General features: G+C 41.2%; 1 protein-coding gene across 2 annotated transcripts in view; it reads left to right on the forward strand.

Moving 5' to 3' along the window:
• Positions 1-21249, forward strand: part of ngef (neuronal guanine nucleotide exchange factor) — a 100120-nt gene that overhangs the window by 26874 nt on the left and 51997 nt on the right. For both annotated transcript variants that reach the window (XM_043701979.2, XM_087993721.1), the window contains 2 exons: positions 13621-13965; positions 16589-16683. In XM_043701979.2, the coding sequence (XP_043557914.2) occupies positions 13621-13965; positions 16589-16683 (440 nt within the window). The remainder of the gene's footprint in view (positions 1-13620; positions 13966-16588; positions 16684-21249) is intronic.

The following is a 21249-nucleotide window of genomic DNA, read 5'->3' on the forward strand; positions in this document are numbered from 1 at the left end:
CAATCCCCCTGTTAGTGAAAGCCAAAACACCATATGCTTTCTTAACAACCCTGTCCACTTGTGTGGCCATTTTAAGGGATTTATGTACCTGCACACCAAGATCCCTCTGTTCCTCCACACTGCCAAGAATCCTATCAATAGACAATAGACAATAGGTGCAGGAGTAGGCCATTCAGCCCTTCGAGCCTGCACCGCCATTCAACATGATCATGGCTGATCATTCCTAATCAGTATCCTGTTCCTGCCTTATCTCCATAACCCTTGATTCCACTATCTTTGAGAGCTCTATCCAACTCTTTCTTAAATGAATCCAGAGACTGGGCGTCCACTGCCCTCTGGGGCAGAGCATTCCACACAGCCACCACTCTCTGGGTGAAGAAGTTTCTCCTCATCTCTGTCCTAAATGGTCTACCCCGTATTTTTAAGCCGTGTCCTTTCCTGCTGCCAGAATGTCCAATCTTTTCATAATCTTATACATCTCAATCAGATTCCCTCTCAGTCTTCTAAACTCAAGGGTATACAAGCCCAGTCGCTTCAGTCTTTCAGTGTAAGGTAATCCCCCCATTCCAGGAATTGACCTCGTGAACCTACGCTGCACTCCCTCAATAGCCAGAATGTCTTTCCTCAAATTTGGAGACCAGAACTGCACGCAGTACTCCAGATGTGGTCTCACCAGGGCCCTGTACAGCTGCAGAAGCATCTCTTTGCTTCTATACTCAATCCCTCTTGTTATGAAGGCCAGCATACTATTAGCCTTCTTCACTACCTGCTGTACCTGCATGCTTGCCTTCATTGACTGGTGTACAAGAACACCCAGATCTCTCTGTACTGCCCCTTTACCTAAATTGATTCCATTGAGGTAGTAGTCTGCCTTCCTGTTCTTCCCACCAAAGTGGATAACCATACATTTATCCACATTAAACTGCACCTGCCATGCATCTGCCCACTCACCTAACTTGTCCAGGTCACCCTGTAATCTCCTAACATCCTCATCACATTTCACCCTGCCACCCAACTTTGTATCATCAGCAAATTTGCTAATGTTATTGCTGATACTATCTTCTATATCATTAACATATATTGTAAAAATCTGCGGTCCCAGCACGGATCCCTGCGGTACCCCACTGGTCACTGCCTGCCATTCCGAAATGGAGCCGTTTATCACTACCCTTTGTTTCCTATCAGCCAACCAATTTTCAATCCAATCTAATACATTGCCCCCAATACCATGCGCCCTAATTTTACTCACTAACCTCCTGTGTGGGACTTTATCAAAAGCTTTCTGGAAGTCCAGGTACACCTCATCTACTGGAACTCCCTCGTCCATCTTCAGAGTTATATCCTCAAAAAATTCAAGAAGATTAGTCAAGCATGATTTCCCCTTCATAAATCCATGCTGACTCTGTCCTATCCTGTTACTACTATCCAGATGTGCCGTAATTTCATCCTTTATAATAGACTCCAGCATCTTTCCCACCACTGAGGTCAGACTATCCTTAATCCTGTACTCAGCTTTCAAATTCGACCTTCCAAAATGCATTACCTCGCATTTATCCAGGTTGAACTCCATCTGCCACCTCTCAGCCCATCCCTGCATCCTGTCAATGTCCCACTGCAGCCTACAACAGCCCTCTATATTGTCAACAACACCTCCAACCTTTGTGTCATCTGCAAACTTGCTGACCCATCCTTCAATCCCCTCATCCAAGTCATTAATAAAAATTACAAACAGTAGAGGCCCAAGGACAGAGACCCGTGGAACACCACTCACCACTGACTTCCAGGCAGAATATTTTCCTTTTACTACCAATCGCTGTCTTCTGTTGGCCAGCCAATTCTGTATCCAGACAGCTAAGTTCCCCTGTATCCCATTCCTCCTGACCTTCTGAATGAGCCTACCATGGGGAACCTTATCAAATGCCTTGCTAAAGTCCATATACACCACATCCACAGCTCGACCCTCATCATATTTTCTAGTCACACCCTCAAAGAACTTGATAAGGTTTGTGAGGCATGACCTGCCCCTCACAATGCCGTGTTGACTGCATTTAATCAAGCCATGCTCTTTCAGATGGTCATAAATGCTATCCCTCAGAATCCTTTCTAACATCTTTCAGACGACAGATGTGAGACTTACTGGTCTGTAATTGCCGGGGATTTCCCTATTTCCTTTCTTGAAGAGAGGAATTACACTTGCCTCTCTCCAGTGGAGAGCGAGGATGCAAAGATCTTCGCAAGTGGCGAAGCAATTGCAATTCTCGTTTCCCAAAGCAGCCGAGGACAAATCTGATCCTGGCCTGGCGACTTGTCAATCTATTAGGAGGCCATTGGCAGGGAACGAAAAGAGTAAGAGTTGAATTGATTCTAGAAGTTGTACAGAAGGGATTACAGTAATTTCATAAATATATGTTGATGCAAATATTTTGTTTGAATATTCATACTAATATACCTGCCAATGATTGTGAGTTTTTGCTATCCAGTCTTGAGAAGGGCATTGTCTTAAAGGCTGAACTGATAAAAGAAACAAAGGTGGTTCTTGAGAGATTTTGTATTTTGTAAAGTTTTTTGAAACATTTATGCTTATCTAGGTGAATCCATCTCATTTTATCTCAGGTACCAGTGAAAATATTACCACTACAGGTGGGATTAAGGCTCCATTTCCTTGATGTCAGCCCAGACACCAGAAAAGTACATATAGTGGGGCAACGTTTCTAATGTCCTATAACTCTCTGGGTCAGACTGGTAATCAGGACCAAATTAAGGAAAATTTTTGTACCACAGCATCACACCCACTAGAAATTAAATTTAGATTGTCTAAACTCATTTTACATAAAGTTACAGAAATAGACCACTTAACACAAAATATTCATGCTCATGTTAGTGTTCCACTGCAACCTCTACCCTCATCGAATCACATCAGCAAGCCCTTGATTTTAGTGCTTTCCAAACCTTTTCATGCCAAGACCCCATTTTGAGGCTTGGAATTGTTCTGACTCCCAAGTGGCAACTAAGAGTGAGGGGTTTGGGGGTGGTGAGACTGGGGGCCTGTTAGAGCAGACATACAAATTCATCAGAGTCCACAGTGGCCATTACAGCCTCAGAACTCATGATCCCAAAATTTCAACTTGTTACCCCCATCTGGGTTTCCAAACCCCACTTTGGGAAACCCTATCTCAATTTGCTGTCACTTATACTAGTTGAGCTTAAATGCCTCCAGTAACTTCTGTTTCTGTTTCTGATTTACAGCATTCACAGTTCTTTCAGTTTTTTATAACACATCAGCAGTGTTGGTCTTAAATATTCTTTATGGTAGAGTTCTGCACCACAACATTGTCTCAAATTAAAAAATAAAGTTACTTCTGAATTTACTGTTTGATTTCTTGGTGATGACCTTGAATGTGGCTCCCTCTAGATTTGCCCTTCCCCATAAGTGGATACACTCTTTGTTTACTCGATCAAAATCTTTCATAACTTTAATGATTTCCATCAGATAACCCTTCAGCCTTCTCTGCACAAAAGAAGAAAGCCAGTCTGTTTATCCTGATAAATATAAGCTCACAGTTTTACTACTGCCTTAACTATAAATCTTTATGGATTCTGGATCAATGGTGCTGGAAGAGCACAGCAATTCAGGCAGCATCGAGGAGCTTCAGCAAAATCCACGTTTCGGGCAAAAGCCCTTCATCAGGAATAAAGGCAGAGAGCCTGAAGCGTGGAGAGTTAAGCTAGGGGAGGGTGGGGGTGGGGAGAGAGTAGCATAGAGTACAATGGGTGAGTGGGGGAGGAGATGAAGGTGATAGGTCAGGGAGGAGAGGGTGGAGTGGATAGGTGGAAAAGGAGCTAGGCAGGTCGGACAAGTCCGGACAAGTTAAGGGGACTGGAAGTTTGAAACTAGGATGAGGTGGGGGAAGGGGAAATAAGGAAGCTGTTGAAGTCCACATTGATGCCCTGGGGTTGAAGTGTTCCGAGGCAGAAGATGAGGCGTTCTTCCTCCAGGCATCTGGCGGTGAGGGAGCGGCGGTGAAGGAGGCCCAGGACCTCCATGTCCTCGGCAGAGTGGGAGGGGGAGTTGAAATGTTGTGCCACGGGGCGGTTTGGTTGATTGGTGCGGGTGTCTCGGAGATGTTCCCTAAAGCACTCTGCTAGGAGGCGCCCAGTCTCCCCAATGTAGAGGAGACCGCACCGGGAGCAATGGATACAATAAATGATATTAGTGGATGTGCAGGTAAAATTTTCATGGATATGGAAGGCTCCTTTAGGGCCTTGGATAGAGGTGAGGGAGGAGGTGTGAGCACAGGTTTTACAGTTCCTGCGGTGGCAGGGGAAAGTGCCAGGATGTGAGGGTGGGTCGTAGGGGGGTGTGGACCTGACCAGGTAGTCACGGAGGGAACGGTCTTTGCGGAAGGCGGAAAGGGGTGGGGAGGGCAATATATCCCTGGTGGTGGGGTCTTTTTGGAGGTGGCGGAAATGTCGGCGGATGATTTGGTTTATGCGGAGGTTTGTAGGGTGGAAGGTGAGCACCAGGGGCGTTCTGTCCTTGTTACGGTTGGAGGGGTGGGGTCTGAGGGCGGAGGTGCGGGATGTGGACGAGATGCGTTGGAGGGCATCTTTAACCATGTGGGAAGGGAAATTGCGGTCTCTAAAGAAGGAGGCCATCTGGTGTGTTCTGTGGTGGAACTGGTCCTCCTGGGAGCAGATACGGCGGAGGCGGAGGAATTGGGAATACGGGATGGCATTTTTGCAAGAGATAGGGTGGGAAGAGGTGTAATCCAGGTAGCTGTGGGAGTCGGTGGGTTTGTAAAAAATGTGAGTGTCAAGTCGGTCGTCACTAATGGAGATGGAGAGGTCCAGGAAGGGGAGGGAGGTGTCAGAGATGGTCCAGGTAAATTTAAGGTCAGGGTGGAATTTAAGGTCAGGTCATAAATCTTTATGCACTCTCCATAGTGCCCTTTCTTCAATATGGTGACCAAAACTTTGCACAGTACTCCTAGTACAGTCTATGTAAAATTCAAGTTTAGCATAACTTCTTTATTTTTCAATTCTATCTGTCTAGAAATAACTCCTAGTGATTGGTTTGCTTTTTAAAATAGCTTCATTGACCAAAGTTGCAATGTTTAGAGATTTGTGAGCGTCTGCATTCATTTTCATTTGCTCCTCTAATTTATTTGGATAATTATTTTCCAAGTAAAGTGGGACCTTGTTATTTTTTTACCAGTGTGTAACCTCACACTTAGCTGTGTTGAAGTTAATTTGCCAATTGTCTGTCCATTCTACAAGTTTATTAATGTCATTCATAATCTGTTCCAGCCCTCCTTAGTGTTGGCTATCCCTCTCTAGATGGAGCAATCTATGGGGTCATTGACCCTCCATATGGGATAAATTTAGGAAGTGTGCTTTTGATTGCAAATTCTATGTTGTTAATATAAATTGTGAAGAAGAGTACTGATGTTTTTGTGACCATGGTTACCATCTGTTATCACTTGATTTGTAACAATCCTTTCCCGACTCCCACTCTCTCTTTTTGTAGAGCAGCATTTAGCCATTCATTGTACAGGTTATCCCTCAATCCAAATGTTCTGATCTTTTTTATTGGTCTACTATTACGGAGCTTTATTGAAGATTGTTGGAAATCCATATTGACTCCATAATTGTTTTCTACCCTCACTTTTACCTCTTTAAAGAGTTCAATGGGTTTTCTCAAGCAAGGCTTGCCCTTTTGAAACCCATGCTGACTGTTCATTATTACAGTTTTGGTTTTGAGATGTTTCTGTACTTTCTCCACTCATGGTTGTTCTATTATCTTCCATAACATCAATGTTTAAGTGACTGATCTACAGTTTCTCATAGACATGTTCTAACTCCTTTCTCAAATATAGAAATTACATTACCTATCCGCCAGTCTTCTGACAGTACACTTTTTTTTTCTAATGAATGATTAGGCATGTGTTATAGTGTCTCTGCTATGTCTACAGTAGATTCTTTGAAAACTTATAAATGCAGTCTGTCCACTTTTCTCCTCTTTGAGATTGGTCATAGAGTTATAGAGTCATAGAGATGTACAGCATGGAAACAGACGCTTCGGTCCAACCTGTCCACACCGACCAGATATCCCAACCCAATCTAGTCCCACCTGCCAGCTCCCAGCCCATATCCCTCCAAACCCTTCCTATTCATATACCCATTCAAATGCCTCTAAAATGTGGCAATTGTACCAGCCTCCATCACATCCTCTGGCAGCTCATTCCATACACGTACCACCCTCTGCGTGAAAAGGTTGCTCCTCAGGTCTCTTTTATATCTTTCCCCTCTCACCCTAAACCTATGCCCTCTAGTTCTGGACTCCCCAATCTCAGGGAAAAGACTTTGCTATTTACACTATCCATGCCCCTCAGAATTTTGTAAACCTCTATAAGGTCACCCTCAGCCTCCGATGCTCCAGGAAAACAGCCCCAGCTTGTTCAGCCTCTCCTTATAGCTCAAATTCTCCAACTCTGGCAACATCCTTGTAAATCTTTTCTGAACCCTTTTAAGTTTCACAACATCTTTCCAATAGGAAGGAGACCAGAATTGCATGCAACATTCCAACAATTGCCTAACCAATGTCCTATACAGCCGTAACATGACCTCCCAACTCCTATACTCAATACTCTAACCAATAAAGGAAAGCATACCAAACGTCTTCTTCACTATCCTATCTACCTGCGATTCCACTTTCAAGGACCGATGAACCTGCACTCCAAGATCTCTTTGTTCAGCAACACTCCCTAGGATCCTACCATAAGATTAGATTAGATTAGATTTCTTACAGTGTGGAAACAGGCCCTTCGGCCCAACAAGTCCACACCGCCCCGCCGAAGCGCAACCCACCCATACCCCTACATTTACCCCTTACCTAACACTACGGGCAATTTAGCATGGCCAATTCACCTGACCTGCACATCTTTGGACTGTGGGAGGAAACCGGAGCACCCGGAGGAAACCCACGCAGACACGGGGAGAACGTGCAAACTCCACACAGTCAGTCGCCTGAGGCGGGAATTGAACCCGGGTCTCTAGCGATGTGAGGCAGCAGTGCTAACCACTGTGCCACCATGCCGCTAAGTCCTGCTAAGATTTGCTTTCCCAAAATGCAGCACCTCGCATTTATCTGAATTAAACTCCATCTGCCACTTCTCAGCCCATCTGATCAAGATCCTGTTGTAATCTGAGGTCACACTCTTCACTGTCCACTACACCTCCAATTTTGGTGTCATCTGCAAACTTACTAACTGTACCTCTTATGCTCGCATCCAAGTCATTTATGTAAATGACAAAAAGAAGAGGACCCAGCACCGATCCTTGTGGCACTCCACTGGTCACAGGCCTCCAGTCTGAAAAACAACCCTCCACCACCACCCTCTGTCTTCTACCTTTGAGCCAGTTCTGTATCCAAATGGCTAGTTTTCCCTGTATTCCATGAGATCTGACCTTGCGAATCAGTCTCCCATGGGGAACCTTGTCGAACGTCTTACTGAAGTCCATATAGATCACATCTACTGCTTTGCCCTCATCAATCTTCTTTGTTACTTCCTCAAAAAACTCAATCAAGTTTGTGAGACATGATTTCCCATGCACAAGGCCATGTTGACTATCCTGAATCAGTCCTTGCCTTTCCAAATACATGTACATTCTGTCCCTCCGGATTCCCTCCAATAACTTGCCCACCACTGAGGTCAGGCTCACCAGTCTATAGTTCCCTGGCTTGCCTTTACCGCCCTTCTTAAACAGTGGCACCACATTTGCCAACCTCAAGTCTTCCGGCACCTCACCTGTGACTATCGATGATACAAATATCTCAGCAAGAGGCCCAGCAATCACTTCTCTAGCTTCCCACAGAGTTCTCAGGTACACCTGATCAGGTCCTGGGGATTTAACCACCTTCAACCATTTCAAGACATCCAGCACTTCCTCCTCTGTAATTTGGACATTTTGCAAGATGTCACCATCTATTTCCCTATATCTATATCTTCCAAATCCTTTTCCACAGTAAATACTGATGCAAAGTATTTATTTAGTATCTCCCCCATTTTCTGTGGCTCCACACAAAGGCTGCCTTGCTGATCTTTGAGGGACCCTATTCTCTCCCTAGTTACGCTTTTGTCCTTAATATATTTGTAAAAACCCTTTGGATTCTCCTTAATTCTATTTGCCAAAGCTATCTCATGTCCCCTTTTTGCCCTCCTGATTTCCCTCTTAAGTATACTCCTACTGCCTTTATACTCTTCTAAGGATTCACTCGATCTATCCTGTCCACACCTGACATATGCTTCCTTCTTTTTCTTAACCAAACCCTCAATTTCTTTAGTCATCCAGCATTCCCTATACCTACCAGCCTTCCCTTTCATCCTGACAGGAATATACTTTCTCTGGATTCTCGTTATCTCATTTCTGAAGGCTTCCCATTTTTTAGCCATCTCTTTATCTGCGAACATCTGCCTCCAATCAGCTTTCGAAAGTTCTTGCCTAATACCGTCATGCTTGGCCTTTTTCCAATTTAGAACTTCAACTTTTAGATCTGGTCTATCCTTTTCCATCACTATTTTAAATCTAATGGAATTATGGTCGCTGGCCCCAAAGTACTCCCCCACTGACACCTCAGTCACCTGCCCTGCCTTATTTCCCAAGAGTAGGTCAAGTTTTACACCTTCTCAAGTAGGTACATCCACATACTGAATCAGAAAATATTCTTGTACACACTTAAGAAATTCCTCTCCATCTAATCCTTTAACACTATGGCAGTCCCAGTCTATGTTTGGAAAGTTAAAATTCCCTACCATAACTACCCTATTGTTCTTACAGATAGTTGAGATCTCCTTACAAGTTTGCTTCTCAATTTCCCTCTGACTATTAGGGAGTCTATGATACAATCCCAATAAGGCGATCATCCCTTTCTAATTTCTCAGTTCTAACCAAATCACTTCCCTGGATGTATTTCCAGGAATATTCTCCCTCAGCACAGCTGTGATGCTATCCCTTATCAAAAATGCCACTCCCTCTCCTCTCCCGCCTCCCTTTCTATCCTTCCTGTAGCATTTGTATCCTGGAACATTAAGCTGCCAGTTCTGCCCATCCCTGAGCCATGTTTCTGTAATTGCTATGACATCCCAGTCCCATGTTCCTAACCATCCCGTGAGTTCATCTGCCTTTCCTGTTAGGCCCCTTGCACTGAAATAAATGCAGTTTAATTTATTAGTCCAACCTTGTCCCTGCCTGCCCTCACTGTTTGTCTCACTTCTGTTCTCACCTGTACCCATCTCAGATCGATCTCTTTCCTCACTATCTCCCTGGGTCCCATCCCCCCCCCACCATACTAGTTTAAATCCTGTCAAACAGTTCTAGCAAATTTCCCTGCCAGTATATTAGTCCCCTTCCAATTTAGGTGCAATCCATCCTTCTTGTACAGGTCACTTCTGCCCCAAAAGAGATTCCAATGATCAGTTGATATGACCTGAATTTAATGGTGGTAATGATGATAAGACTGTCAACATTTGACATTTTTACCCTCTTGAAGCTAACCACAAATAAAGGAGTTTAGAGAATAATGTAGAAATCCAAAACTTGTCAGTGACTCCACACTTCTCCTCAGGTTGAGGCCACCCCACCGTGCTCTCCCCAGTTCCCTCCATACAAGTTTTGTGAATTGCCAGATTTCACTATTGTGATAGAATACTAATATTTTATTAAAGTTTGTTTATATTGGTATTTTAATATTGTATCTCATCCAATTATATTCATTCATTTTGTTATTAAACAATTTAAATTAGAAATGAAGGCTAGTGTGCTTTTAGATTCTTGGTTTGCTATCTGTGAGAATACTTCAATTTGATTTGCTGGTTATCCATTTTGTTGACATCATGACTGCAGTGTGCCACCAGATCCCCTTGACCTGGCCACAGATTAAAACTCATGTCATGAAAAGGGAAATCCATGCTACAGAGATCACTAATCTTTGGTGAGCAATTCTCCTTTAGGATGATAGTGAGCATCTTTGCATTGACCACCAAACCTATCACAAAATCCTTCAATTTATATTTTGTATGCTGTAGTACAATTTTTCAACTCACCTTTCAATGTCATATCCAGCTTATCCACTTCCCTGGTAAATAATGAAGCAAAATAATGGTTTAATATTTCAATATTGCTGTTCAAATTATACATCTTGTACCAAAAGCAACAGCTTTAGGACTGTACGTGAGTTTGCAAAATGTATAGCAAGACCATCCCTTCTGGTCCTGAAAGTGTCTGGTCAACCTTAGATTATTCTGAAAAGGTGAGGTACTTTAAATGTTTGAGCAGCAGGTGAAGTTAGCTGTTTCACCATGGTACAATGAAGGAACAACACAAGTGATGCTTGCCACTAACAGAATGCTGCCATCTAACCTGGAAATCCATGAGGTGCTGAGAGCCATCAGCAACAGCAGAATAGTATTCAACTACAAACCGTAACCCCCATGGCCTGGCATCTCCATCACTCTAGTATTGCCATTAAGTCAGGGTTCAACTCTGGTTTAAGGAAGAGTATTGGAGTGACTGCCAGGAACAGCACCCGGCATCCCTAAAAATGAGGTGTCCTGATGAAACTATGAAACAGGATTACTTACATGTCAAACAGCACAAGCAGGAAGTAATAGGCAGAGCTAAATGACTTCACAACCAAAAGATCAAATCTAAACTCTGCAATCCTGCCACATCCAGTCATGAATGATGGTGGACAATTAAACAACTCACTGGAGCTGGAAGCCCCACAAGCATTGACATCGTCAATAACAGGGAAGCCTAACTCAGTGCAAAAGATAAGACCATTGTACCATGGTGAAACAGCTAACTTCACCTGCTGCTCAAACATTTAAAGTACCTCACCTTTTCAGAATAATCTAAGGTTGACCAGACACTTTCAGGACTAGAAGGGATGGTCTTGCTATACATTTTGCAAACTCACGTACAGTCCTAAAGCTGTTGCTTTTGGTACAAGATGTATAATTTGAACAGCAATATTGAAATATTAAACCATTATTTTGCTTCATTATTTACCAGGGAAGTGGATAAGCTGGATATGACATTGAAAGGTGAGATGAAAAATTGTACTACAGCATACAAAATATAAATTGAAGGATTTTGTGATAGGTTTGGCGGTCAATGCAAAGAAGCATTTTCGACAGTCTTTAGCCAGAAGTTTTTGAGTGGGTGATTTATCTTGTCCTCCTCCGGATGTCCTCAGTATCACAGATGTCAGTCTTCAGCCAAAGTGATTCACTCAAGAAACGGTGAAGGCACAGGATACTGCAAATATTGCGGGATATTGCCATGACAACATTCCAGCAATGGTAGTGAAGACTTGCTGTGCCTTAAGTCAAGCTGCTCTTGTACAGCTACAAACTGACATCTCTCTAAAAATATGGAAAACTGCCCAGTTATGTCCTGCAACAAAATAAAGCAACAAATCTACCTCAACCAATTACCACCCCATTAGTCTGTTTTTGATCACTAGAAGTGCAATGGAAAGGGTCATCGACAGTGTCATCAAGCAGCATATGCTCAGCAACAACCTGCTCATTGACACTCAGTTTAGTTTCCATCAGGGTCACTCGGCTACTCATCTCACTACAGCCTTGCTTCAAACATGGATGAAAGAGCTGAATTTGAGAGATGAGGTAAGAGTGACAGCTCTCGACATCATGGCTACATTTAACTGAGCACCATGTGCCTTGCAAAATAGGGGTCAGAGGTAAACCTCTTTGTCGGTTGGAGTTCTACCTGACACGTAGGAATATAGTTGTGCTGGTTGGAGGTCAGTCATCTCAGTTCCAATGTAGTGTATTAGACCTAAAACTTCTTCAACTGCTTCATCAATGAATGTCCCTCCAACTTAAGGGGTAGGTATGGCACAATTATCCTGAACCCCAAGCTCTAATCTTCTGGGGATATTGGTTCAACTTCCACCATAACAGATGGTGAAATTTAAATTCAATTTTTAAAAAAAGTTTAGAATTAAAACCTAGTCTAAAGGCAATTTTAATTGGAGTAAAACCTCATCTGGTTCAGTAATGTCTGTTTGATAAAGAAACCTGCCATCCTTATCCAGCCTGGCAAACATGTAATTCCAGTCCTACAACGATGTGGTTAAGGTGTAATTGCCCTCTGAAAGAGTCTAGCAAGCCATTTGTTTTCAGGGTAATTTGTGATGGGAAATAAATACTGGTTTAGACAGCAATGCTCACATCCCATGAATGAATAATAAAACTAAAGATCAAAATGGAGATGGTTCTTGGCAATTGCACAATTTCAGTATCATTAATCACTTCTCTGATACTAAAGCAGTCTATGCCTAAATGCAACAAGACCTGGACAATATCCACATTTGACCTTATAATTGGTGAGTAACATTGTCCCCACACAAGTACCAAGCAGTGACCACCTCCAACAAGTGAGAATTTAATCATTGCCCCCTGATGTTTGATGACGTTACTATCACTGAATTCTCCATTGTCAATGGGAGTTCCCATTGACCACAATTTGAACTGAACTAGCAACATAAATACTGCGGCTTTAGAAATGGCTTAGAGGCTCGGATTCTGTGGTGAGAAAAGCAGCCCATTTGATCAGTGCCATATCTGGAAGCATCCACTTCCTTTGCCACCAGTGCTCTGTTGCAGCAATATGTAATATTTGTAGCATCTTTCAAACCTACAACCACTGTCACCTAAAAGGACACAATCAACAAATTCATGGGGAAGCCCATCTCCTGCAAGTTCCCCGCCAATCTGCTTACCATCGAGACTAGGACACATATCGCTGGAGAATCCTGCACAAAACGGACTGCAGTGTTTCAGGAAGGCAGTTCACCACCACCACCTCAAGGAATGAGCAAAAAATGCTGGTCCAGCCAACACTGTTGATGACACCTTATATAATTTTACTGATTTTATTAAAAAAACACTTGATTTGCAGGACCATAGCACAGCCTATGGTTCTTGAAGTAACTGTTGCTCTGAATTGTCAAGATTCCATGTCCTTTAGTACTGTCTTGTATGGGTTGCCTCCTAAGTGTTTGTAAGAATCACATTCTGTACCAATAATATCATTGCACTAAGATATTAATCTGTATATTAGGTTGATAAAGCAGGCACTTACACCAACCCCAGTGTCATTGCTAAATGTGAGGATGTGGTTGTAGGCTTGGCATGCTCTTACATCCTCTCACAGGTATTAAAATCAGCCCATAATATCTGATGATATTGACTGCATAGGTATTGAACACAATCTACAATTTGTTCTCTCAACATTGGCCATAATGAGCTAACCTTCATATTGGAAAAGAATACATACTGTATAAAAACATGTGACTTAGGCTAATAGTGTGTGACACCTTTGGCAATGACTTGAATGGCTGGTAATGGTCTTCAGATGTGACCAAGTGAGTCTCTTTTGACATTGTTTTGACATCTACAGTTGCCATTTATTTTGGGTGTACTTAATGGTCCTGAATTTTAAACAGGAAACTGCTAGCTGGACCTTTTAAAAACAAACTACTGTTGTATTTTGCATATTGATGTGTAAAGAATACAAATCTTTTTGGTCCAGGTCATCAGTATCAAAGAACCTTGGACCTAAGCATTGGAATAGTGGTGAAACGACAATGTTGCCCAGTTACCATGGATGTTTGCCAGTTTTGGAACTGCATGAGGTGCAAAAGGAAAATCACGTACAAAGACCTTATGACAACCAAAGTTGTAATTTGACATCAAGCCCTGAAAATTCTCGAAAGAAAGCAACTGGTTCCATTCCAACTCAGGGTAAAGTCACTGGTACAGAGACTCTGGCCAATGATCTTGGATCCTGTACCCTTGGCGAAGAAGTCCAGTCTCCAGAAAACACAGGGTTGAAGGTAACTTCAGTAATGAATACTTCAGAGGACAGCTCAAACAGGTAAGATATCTGCGAAACTAAGTAAACAATAATTTGGAGATGCCGGTGTTGGACAGGGGTATACAAAGTGAAAAATCACACAACACTTGATTATAGTCCAACAGGTTTAATTGGCAGCAGTAGCTGCATGGTGGCTCAGTGGTTAGCACTGCTGCCTCACAGCACCAGGGTCCCAGGTTCAACTCGGGCAACTGTCTGCGTGGAGTTTGCACGTTCTCCCCGTGTCTGCGTGGGTTTCCTCCAGGTGCTCTGGTTTCCTCCCACAATACAAAGATGTGTAGGTCAGGTGAATTGGCCATGCTAAATTGCCCATAGTGCTAAGTGCATTAGTCAGAGGGAAATGGGTCTGGGTGGGTTACTCTTCGGAGGGTCGGCTTCCACACTGTAGGGAATATAATCTAAACAATGCAATACTTTGGAAATATTTAACAGATTGAGCCTAACATAACAAAATGCTGTCAGGAGTTGGGTTCAAACCCAGTTGAATATTATAGGTTTAATGTGTCTTAAATGCAATTTTCTTAATTGGGTTCAACTCAATTTCTATTGAATGTGAAATCCACATGTAGAACTGTAAATATTTTTCTAAGTTTTCCATTTTGTCCTAAAAATGGCAATCTCACTGGAAAATGCCACACAAATGACCTGGCAAGGTACACAAACATCTTCCATGGAAATGCAGAATTACATCTTATTCATGATGAATTAAAAGGAAATGAATTTTAAAAACTTGAAGCATATTTTACAGGTGGCATTTTAAATAGAAAAAAATAATGTGTTTGAATACTATCCTTTCAAGTCTGGGAGCTAAGAGTTGGCCTTAAAAATAAGCTTGGATTCCTTGTTTGGGCACATTCAGTGATATTTGGCACTGGCTACAAATGCTGGTGAAGAGTTCAATCATTTCACTTGAAGAAATTCAGGGCTGGAAGGTTCTTGAACTGAAGGGAACTCTGGGAATGGCATGCTTGTTGCCAGTGCCCAGTGGGAGATCAACCCTCTGGACTTCCTTGTCTAATACCATAAGACACAGAAGTGAAATGGTATGGATGGTATCTACTCAATTCCCATCTAAGCATAGGTTGAGATCAATTTAACAATACAGTAGTTCCAAATTGGATCTCTCTCGATGGCAGGCCTGAAGAAGGTTTGTTTTGAAAACTGTGAAATGCACATTGATGCATTAAAGGTGTTCTTACGAAATCAAGGATAAAGAATTTGAAAAGAAAGATGAAATGGGAGGTTTGCTTTGCATTTGCCCCTGCCAAATGTGTTTTAAAAAGAACATCTTGATATGGGGAAGGGGCAGCAGTGGGTAGGTATGGTGGGACGCTCTTCGGAGGGTCTGTGCAGACTGGAATGGGCCGAATGGCGTCTTTCCAAACTGTGGGTATTCTATGATTCTATGATATTATATAAAAATTGTTAAATACACAGAGTTGGCTTTTCTTAATTTAATGAGATATAATTTGTTATTTAACTAATGGTGAGGTTAATGTTACCATTATTTGTGAGTAAATAGTACAGCAGCTTTCAGGCAAAGAGCATATGAATGGTTAAACATGAATGTCCAAAGTTATTAAAAAAGGTTGCACAGTTTGGCTGTTAGCTTTTGTGAGAATTACATATTTCTGTCAGCCTTATTGTTGATATGCGTTGACCAGTATGAAGCCACAATGAACTGATATACATAACAATGTAGCAATTGGTAATTGCAACCTAATCAATTTCTCTGGCACTTCAAATTGACCATTATAAAGTGTGAAATCTTGTTTGTTCTGGTTTTAATTATTGGAGATTTTAAAAAATGTCAGATTTAAAATTTCTTTTTTAAACTTTTTCCTTTAATTCACTTAATCTTAACGTTTTCCTTTCATTTCACTTTCCAGTTTGACATTAAGTTCACCCACTCTATTTTATACCTGCATCTTCATCTTTGCCCTTTTAATCTCACAATCCTTCAATCTGGTTGTTTAAAGAGATTGCCCTGTTTACTCGAGTCTCACATGCCCTGATATCCTTGCTGTGACCTCAATACAGCAAATTCTGGCCTGGCGAGGAAAACTGACTCTATTACAATGAAGAATGAGTATCTGTAGCTCTGACCATTTTAATTCTGTTCCAAAAGTACAATATTCAGTTGCTTGCTAATACAAAGCAATTGAACTAAACTTTTTGTTTAATCTCGAGATATATACAGAATATTGTGTGGACAGAGTAAGCTATTCATACATGTGCAGGTCCAAATTTATTTTATTAATGTATGCACTCAAAGCAGAGTGAAATACTATACAAATTTCAATCATTTCTCATAATGCTGCTTTCTTTGTTAATGTTTGTGGGCAAGAATCAGCTGGAGGAGGCTTATATATGACTGAAGAATCTATTGGTAAAACCATGAAGATACTACTTTAATGCTACAAAGTAAATGAATGGGAATGAAGGGCACTAAGCACTGAAAGAGCAAAATAAATAGAAAACTAATCCATATGTGTACTTGCTGTTAATGGGTCACAAGTATTTGTTCAATGTAGGGAGATGAAATACTTCATAAATGTATCAATATGACAATGAAACTATTCCTATGTAACTTAATCAATCATCTCTTCCTGTACCATTTTAGATTTCTTCTGGCAAGCTCACAGCAAAATGGAAATTCTCCAGTAAATGCTTCCATAACCAGATTTAAGAATGTGTGGCATTTCATTGAAAACATAGGTACTATGCTGTGAATGATTAATATATTTGAATGTTTCAAACTATTACTTCTAATATGATTTAAAGAGAGACATTTGTCATTAGTATCCTCTCAAAAATGAAAAGGTTTAAAATTATGATGAACCTGCACATCCCACTTGTTTTTTTTTTGTCTCATTGCTGTTGATCTTATGTGCATGTTTGTGAAACAGTTGCTGTCAGCTTGGGGGAGTTACTGAGCCTGACAACATGTGGGAGGTGAATTAACATTAGTACATAGTTATTAATCCAAGGTGCATCAGAAAGCTTCACTTCAACATTTTTTTTACGTTATTTGCTCAGTAATTGCATCAAAATAATATTATAAAGACAATATTTTTCCATAAATATTTCTAGACACAGGCCAGAAGATAAAAAGGCATGAAAACAATCAATAGCAACTGTTGTTTAATATTTTGGTTTATCCAATAGTAACATTTTTGAGGACATTTTGGTTTAATGTTAGTATTGTCAGTCTGAACTGGAAGGTCATGGGATATAAATAAATGCCTGGAAGTGCAGAACTTCAACATTGCTAAAAAGGAGACTAGAAGTTGAAGCTTTTTGTCTTACAATCTTTACATTATAATGAGTACTCTTTTTTTTATCTTCCTGTTGTTTTAATTGTGGACTGAAATGAGAAAATAATGGTTATAAAAGAAGATTGCTGCTAGTTTTGAAAGCAAGTAATTTGACTCTCATTGCAAGCATGGTTTATACAGCTGTTTGTTCAAGCAGTAGTTCAAGTATAGCTTGCAGACAAACTGGTGCCGTGTGATGTGTACAAATGGAGATTTGGTAGGCAAAATCAAGCAGATTGATTCTCTGGAATAATGATCAGCTATTGATGACAAAGGCCTTCTGCCTGCCAACAACTATGTGATCGGTTCTCATGTGACTGAACAGCTTGGGACTGTGAACAGAATACAGAGAAGCTTATCAGATCTCCATCAGTTCAGGGACACTCGCTGTACTCTGTAGTAAAAGCCACTTTAAGCCTGAACTAAACCAGATTTTCTTTCATTCAAGATTTGATGTAAGCTGTGATTATAATTAATATATCACAGACCTTTTATAAGTGAACCAGCCACCCTGTGCGTCTTGCAAACCAGTTGAAGTCTCTACAGAACAAACACCAAGAGGGCACATTCTGACCAGTGCAACAATCTCAGCAATTTTGCAAACAGGAACCATTGAATTGTCTTCCCTGTCTTTCCCTCCATTCATAATACCTAACTTTTTTTTGTCTGTGTGGGTTATAAGTCTTTCTAACATTTTTATTTATAAGGGTTTTAAAGTACAGTTATGTGATGATGGTTCATTGTAGTTTACCTGTACTAGAACCTAATTGTCTGTAATAAATTGTAATTTTTGTCAAGTACAGAAACCTGTTCTCTGCTTTCTGTCAACCTGGGTCTAAAAAAACCGGTAAATTGAGGAATTTTGTGAACTTTTATCAAAAGTTTAAATTTTGTGATGACTCCAGGAATAGCAGGGCTTTGATTCTAGTGCATTCCCCCAGTGAGAACCCACAACAAGAGCTAGGGTGATGCAAGAAATAGACTGTCTAGTCTGAATATTAAAATGAACGTTGAACTGTTCTGGTTGCATCTCTATACAAATTATGGCACAACCAATCATCACCCTCTTCTCATTCCATATAAAATGGTGTCTTTTTTTAATCAAATCTGTCTCTTGCATTCTAGTTCTGTACAAGAGGAAAATCTTCAACTTTTAGTCACCTTTCAGCGATGTTTAAGGTCATGATTTCAAGTCCCATTCCAAATACTTGAGTACATAATCTAGGCTGACAGTCAAGTATAGTCACTAAAAAATAGATTATCAGGTCATTACCTATTTTTTCTTTATGACATATTATGCCTCACTGGGGTTCCACATTGAAGATCAAGCCTTGCTGTTCCTGGACTTGTCATAAAAATGAAAGATTTTAAATGTGTGCAGAGCTCCCTTGTCTTTTAGACCTGGGTGGACAGAAAGCACAGCCTGACAAGAATCAAGTTACTATTATTACAAAATAAATAGACTTAGGCTGAGGATAAATAATTATGAACTGCAGGCATATAACTGCCAATTAAAACTATAACCTCCTTATAAACTCTCCCTTACACATACAGACAGCCACAGGAAAAATACATGGCGATTATAGACAGTTGACAGGTTGGGAAAGCGGTTCTCAGTGGGCTATGATCACAGGGTCTGCCAAGGTTATTCTTATGTTGATCAGAACATTGCTTCTTGATCTTCCTTCTGTGGATGCTTTCATTGGTTTGCAGGCTGACTGGCTTTCATATAAAAGGTTTCTGACTTTTTGCTTAAAAAAATAAGTCACAGATTACAGCAACTGCTGGAGGGGAAATAACTGGTTTTCATTAGGCTTAAAGTGTTTTTTTTAACTGAGAGAACAGAGATAGTTCCTGAACCTGCCGAGATCAGATGGCTTCTCACTCTCTTGCCCACAGCCCCAAATTATTCGACTACCTGGAAACTGATCACATGGTTTTTGGAAGATGGAAAGCCTTTGTCAATGATAACTGATCACTAACCCACAAACCAATCAGCTACTTGGTGCCGGCTGAATCTTCAAATGTACACAACCCCTCAGATCTGGCTCGTTCGCAAACCATGTATTACTGTTTCCACCAGCAGATGTGTAAACAGTACATTTGCAATCGGTGTCAAGTTACTTTCTCTCACAAAATAAAACTATTCTTTTCCTTTTTCAGTCCATGATGAAAATAAAATAAAAAGTCACCGGTCTTTACAGAGATCTTGCTGAACACCGATTGGTCTTTGTATTTCCTACAACAGTGACGATGTATCAGACCTCCATTAATGGTTGTTGTGTACTTTGGGATGTCTTGAGATCATAAAAGGTGCAATAGAATTGCCAAGTCCTTGTTTTACTAGGCTAAATCATTTAAATGTTAAATTATTGCTTTGGTGCAGCCTACCCAGTCTGAGTTTCATATGGCTTTGTATTACATTGTACAGAGAAAATGGCTTCCATTTCCATACATATAGTGCCCAGATTTTATGATTGCATTGCGGCAAAACTGTCAGCATTTACCATCACTGCCCTGTGAAACTGCTTACAATCCCAAGGGGTGGCACAGCAGCTCAGCAGTTAGCACTGCTATCCTCACAGCACCAGGGACCCTGGTTCGAATCCCGACTTGGGCGACTGTCTGTGCAGAATTTGCATACTCTCCCCGTGTCTGTGTGGGTTTCCTCCCACAATCCAGAGATTTGTGTAGGTCTGGTGAATTGGCAATGCTAAATTGCCCATAGTCTTAGGTGCATTAGTCAGGGGTAAATGTCTGAGTGGGTTACTCTTTGGAGGGTTGGTGTGGACTGGTTGGGCCAAAGAGCCTGTTTCCATACTTTAGGGAATCTAATCATAACCGTTGCTTCTAAACCTCCATAACTACATGTGGAAATCTAGAAATTAACTTCTAGGATACCAGAGGTTGTGCTTTTGCAGATGCAAGAAACACAGAATTCATTGATTTGATCTGAAATTCAACTTTTTGCGCAGTATTCATTCTGTAAATAAAGTTGAACTATTATGTCTGTTGAATGAGTCATAGCTGAGTTGTAAGGTACTAAGTTGTAATTACTTATTAACAACCTTTTGGCCTTGAAAAGCTAATTTTAGAAGGTTGAAGTGTCATACCCTGCATTTATTTTTTAAATCCATAGATGTTTAAAATGTGTTTTTTTAAAAAACAGTGTTTTATGATATTTCAGTTTCCACATTAAACTCATGCTTGTTAACATCTTATGGTTCATGTACAACAACTCCCGAACCCTCTGCACAGCACCTTTTTTTGAATCACTCTCCATTTAAATAATAACTAAAAAGCGAACAGTAATTGATGTTGTTTGCTGTCTGGAAATAAAAATGTAAGAGCATAAGAAATAGGAGCAGGAGTAGGCCAAACAGCACTTCAAGCTTGCTGTGCCATTCAGTGAGTTCCTGGCTGATCTGCTCAACTTTGAGATTGCCCACTAGTAAAACGATCTTCTAAACACCGACCTTGACAAACCCCCTCGGAATCTTGCATGTACTCTTCTAAATTCTAATGACTAATGGTCTAACCTCTTTAGCTGCTCTTGATAAGTCAATCCCTCTATCCCAGGAATCAGCCCAGTGAATCTCTTCTGAATGGCCACCAATGCCAGTATAACATAGAGGATGAATAGAGGAACCCCTACAGTGTGGAAATAAGCCATTTGGCCCAACAGGTCTACACTGACCCATTCCCCTACCCTATTGCACTGCATTTCCCCTGACTAATACACCTGACCTACACATCCCTGAACACTATGGGCAATTTAGCATGGCCAATTCACCTAACATGCACATCTTCGGACTGTGGGAGGAAACCAGAGCACCTAGAGGAAATCCATGCAGACACAGTGAGAATGTGCAAACTCCACACAAACAGTCGCCCGAGCCTGGAATTGAACCCGCATCCCTGGTGCTGTGAGGCAGCTGTGCTAACCACTGAGCAACCATGCCGCCCA

Source organism: Chiloscyllium plagiosum, unplaced genomic scaffold, assembly GCF_037043375.1.
Source record: "Chiloscyllium plagiosum isolate Xiang-an unplaced genomic scaffold, Cpla_swu_hap1 HiC_scaffold_13, whole genome shotgun sequence".
NCBI lineage: Eukaryota > Metazoa > Chordata > Chondrichthyes > Orectolobiformes > Hemiscylliidae > Chiloscyllium > Chiloscyllium plagiosum.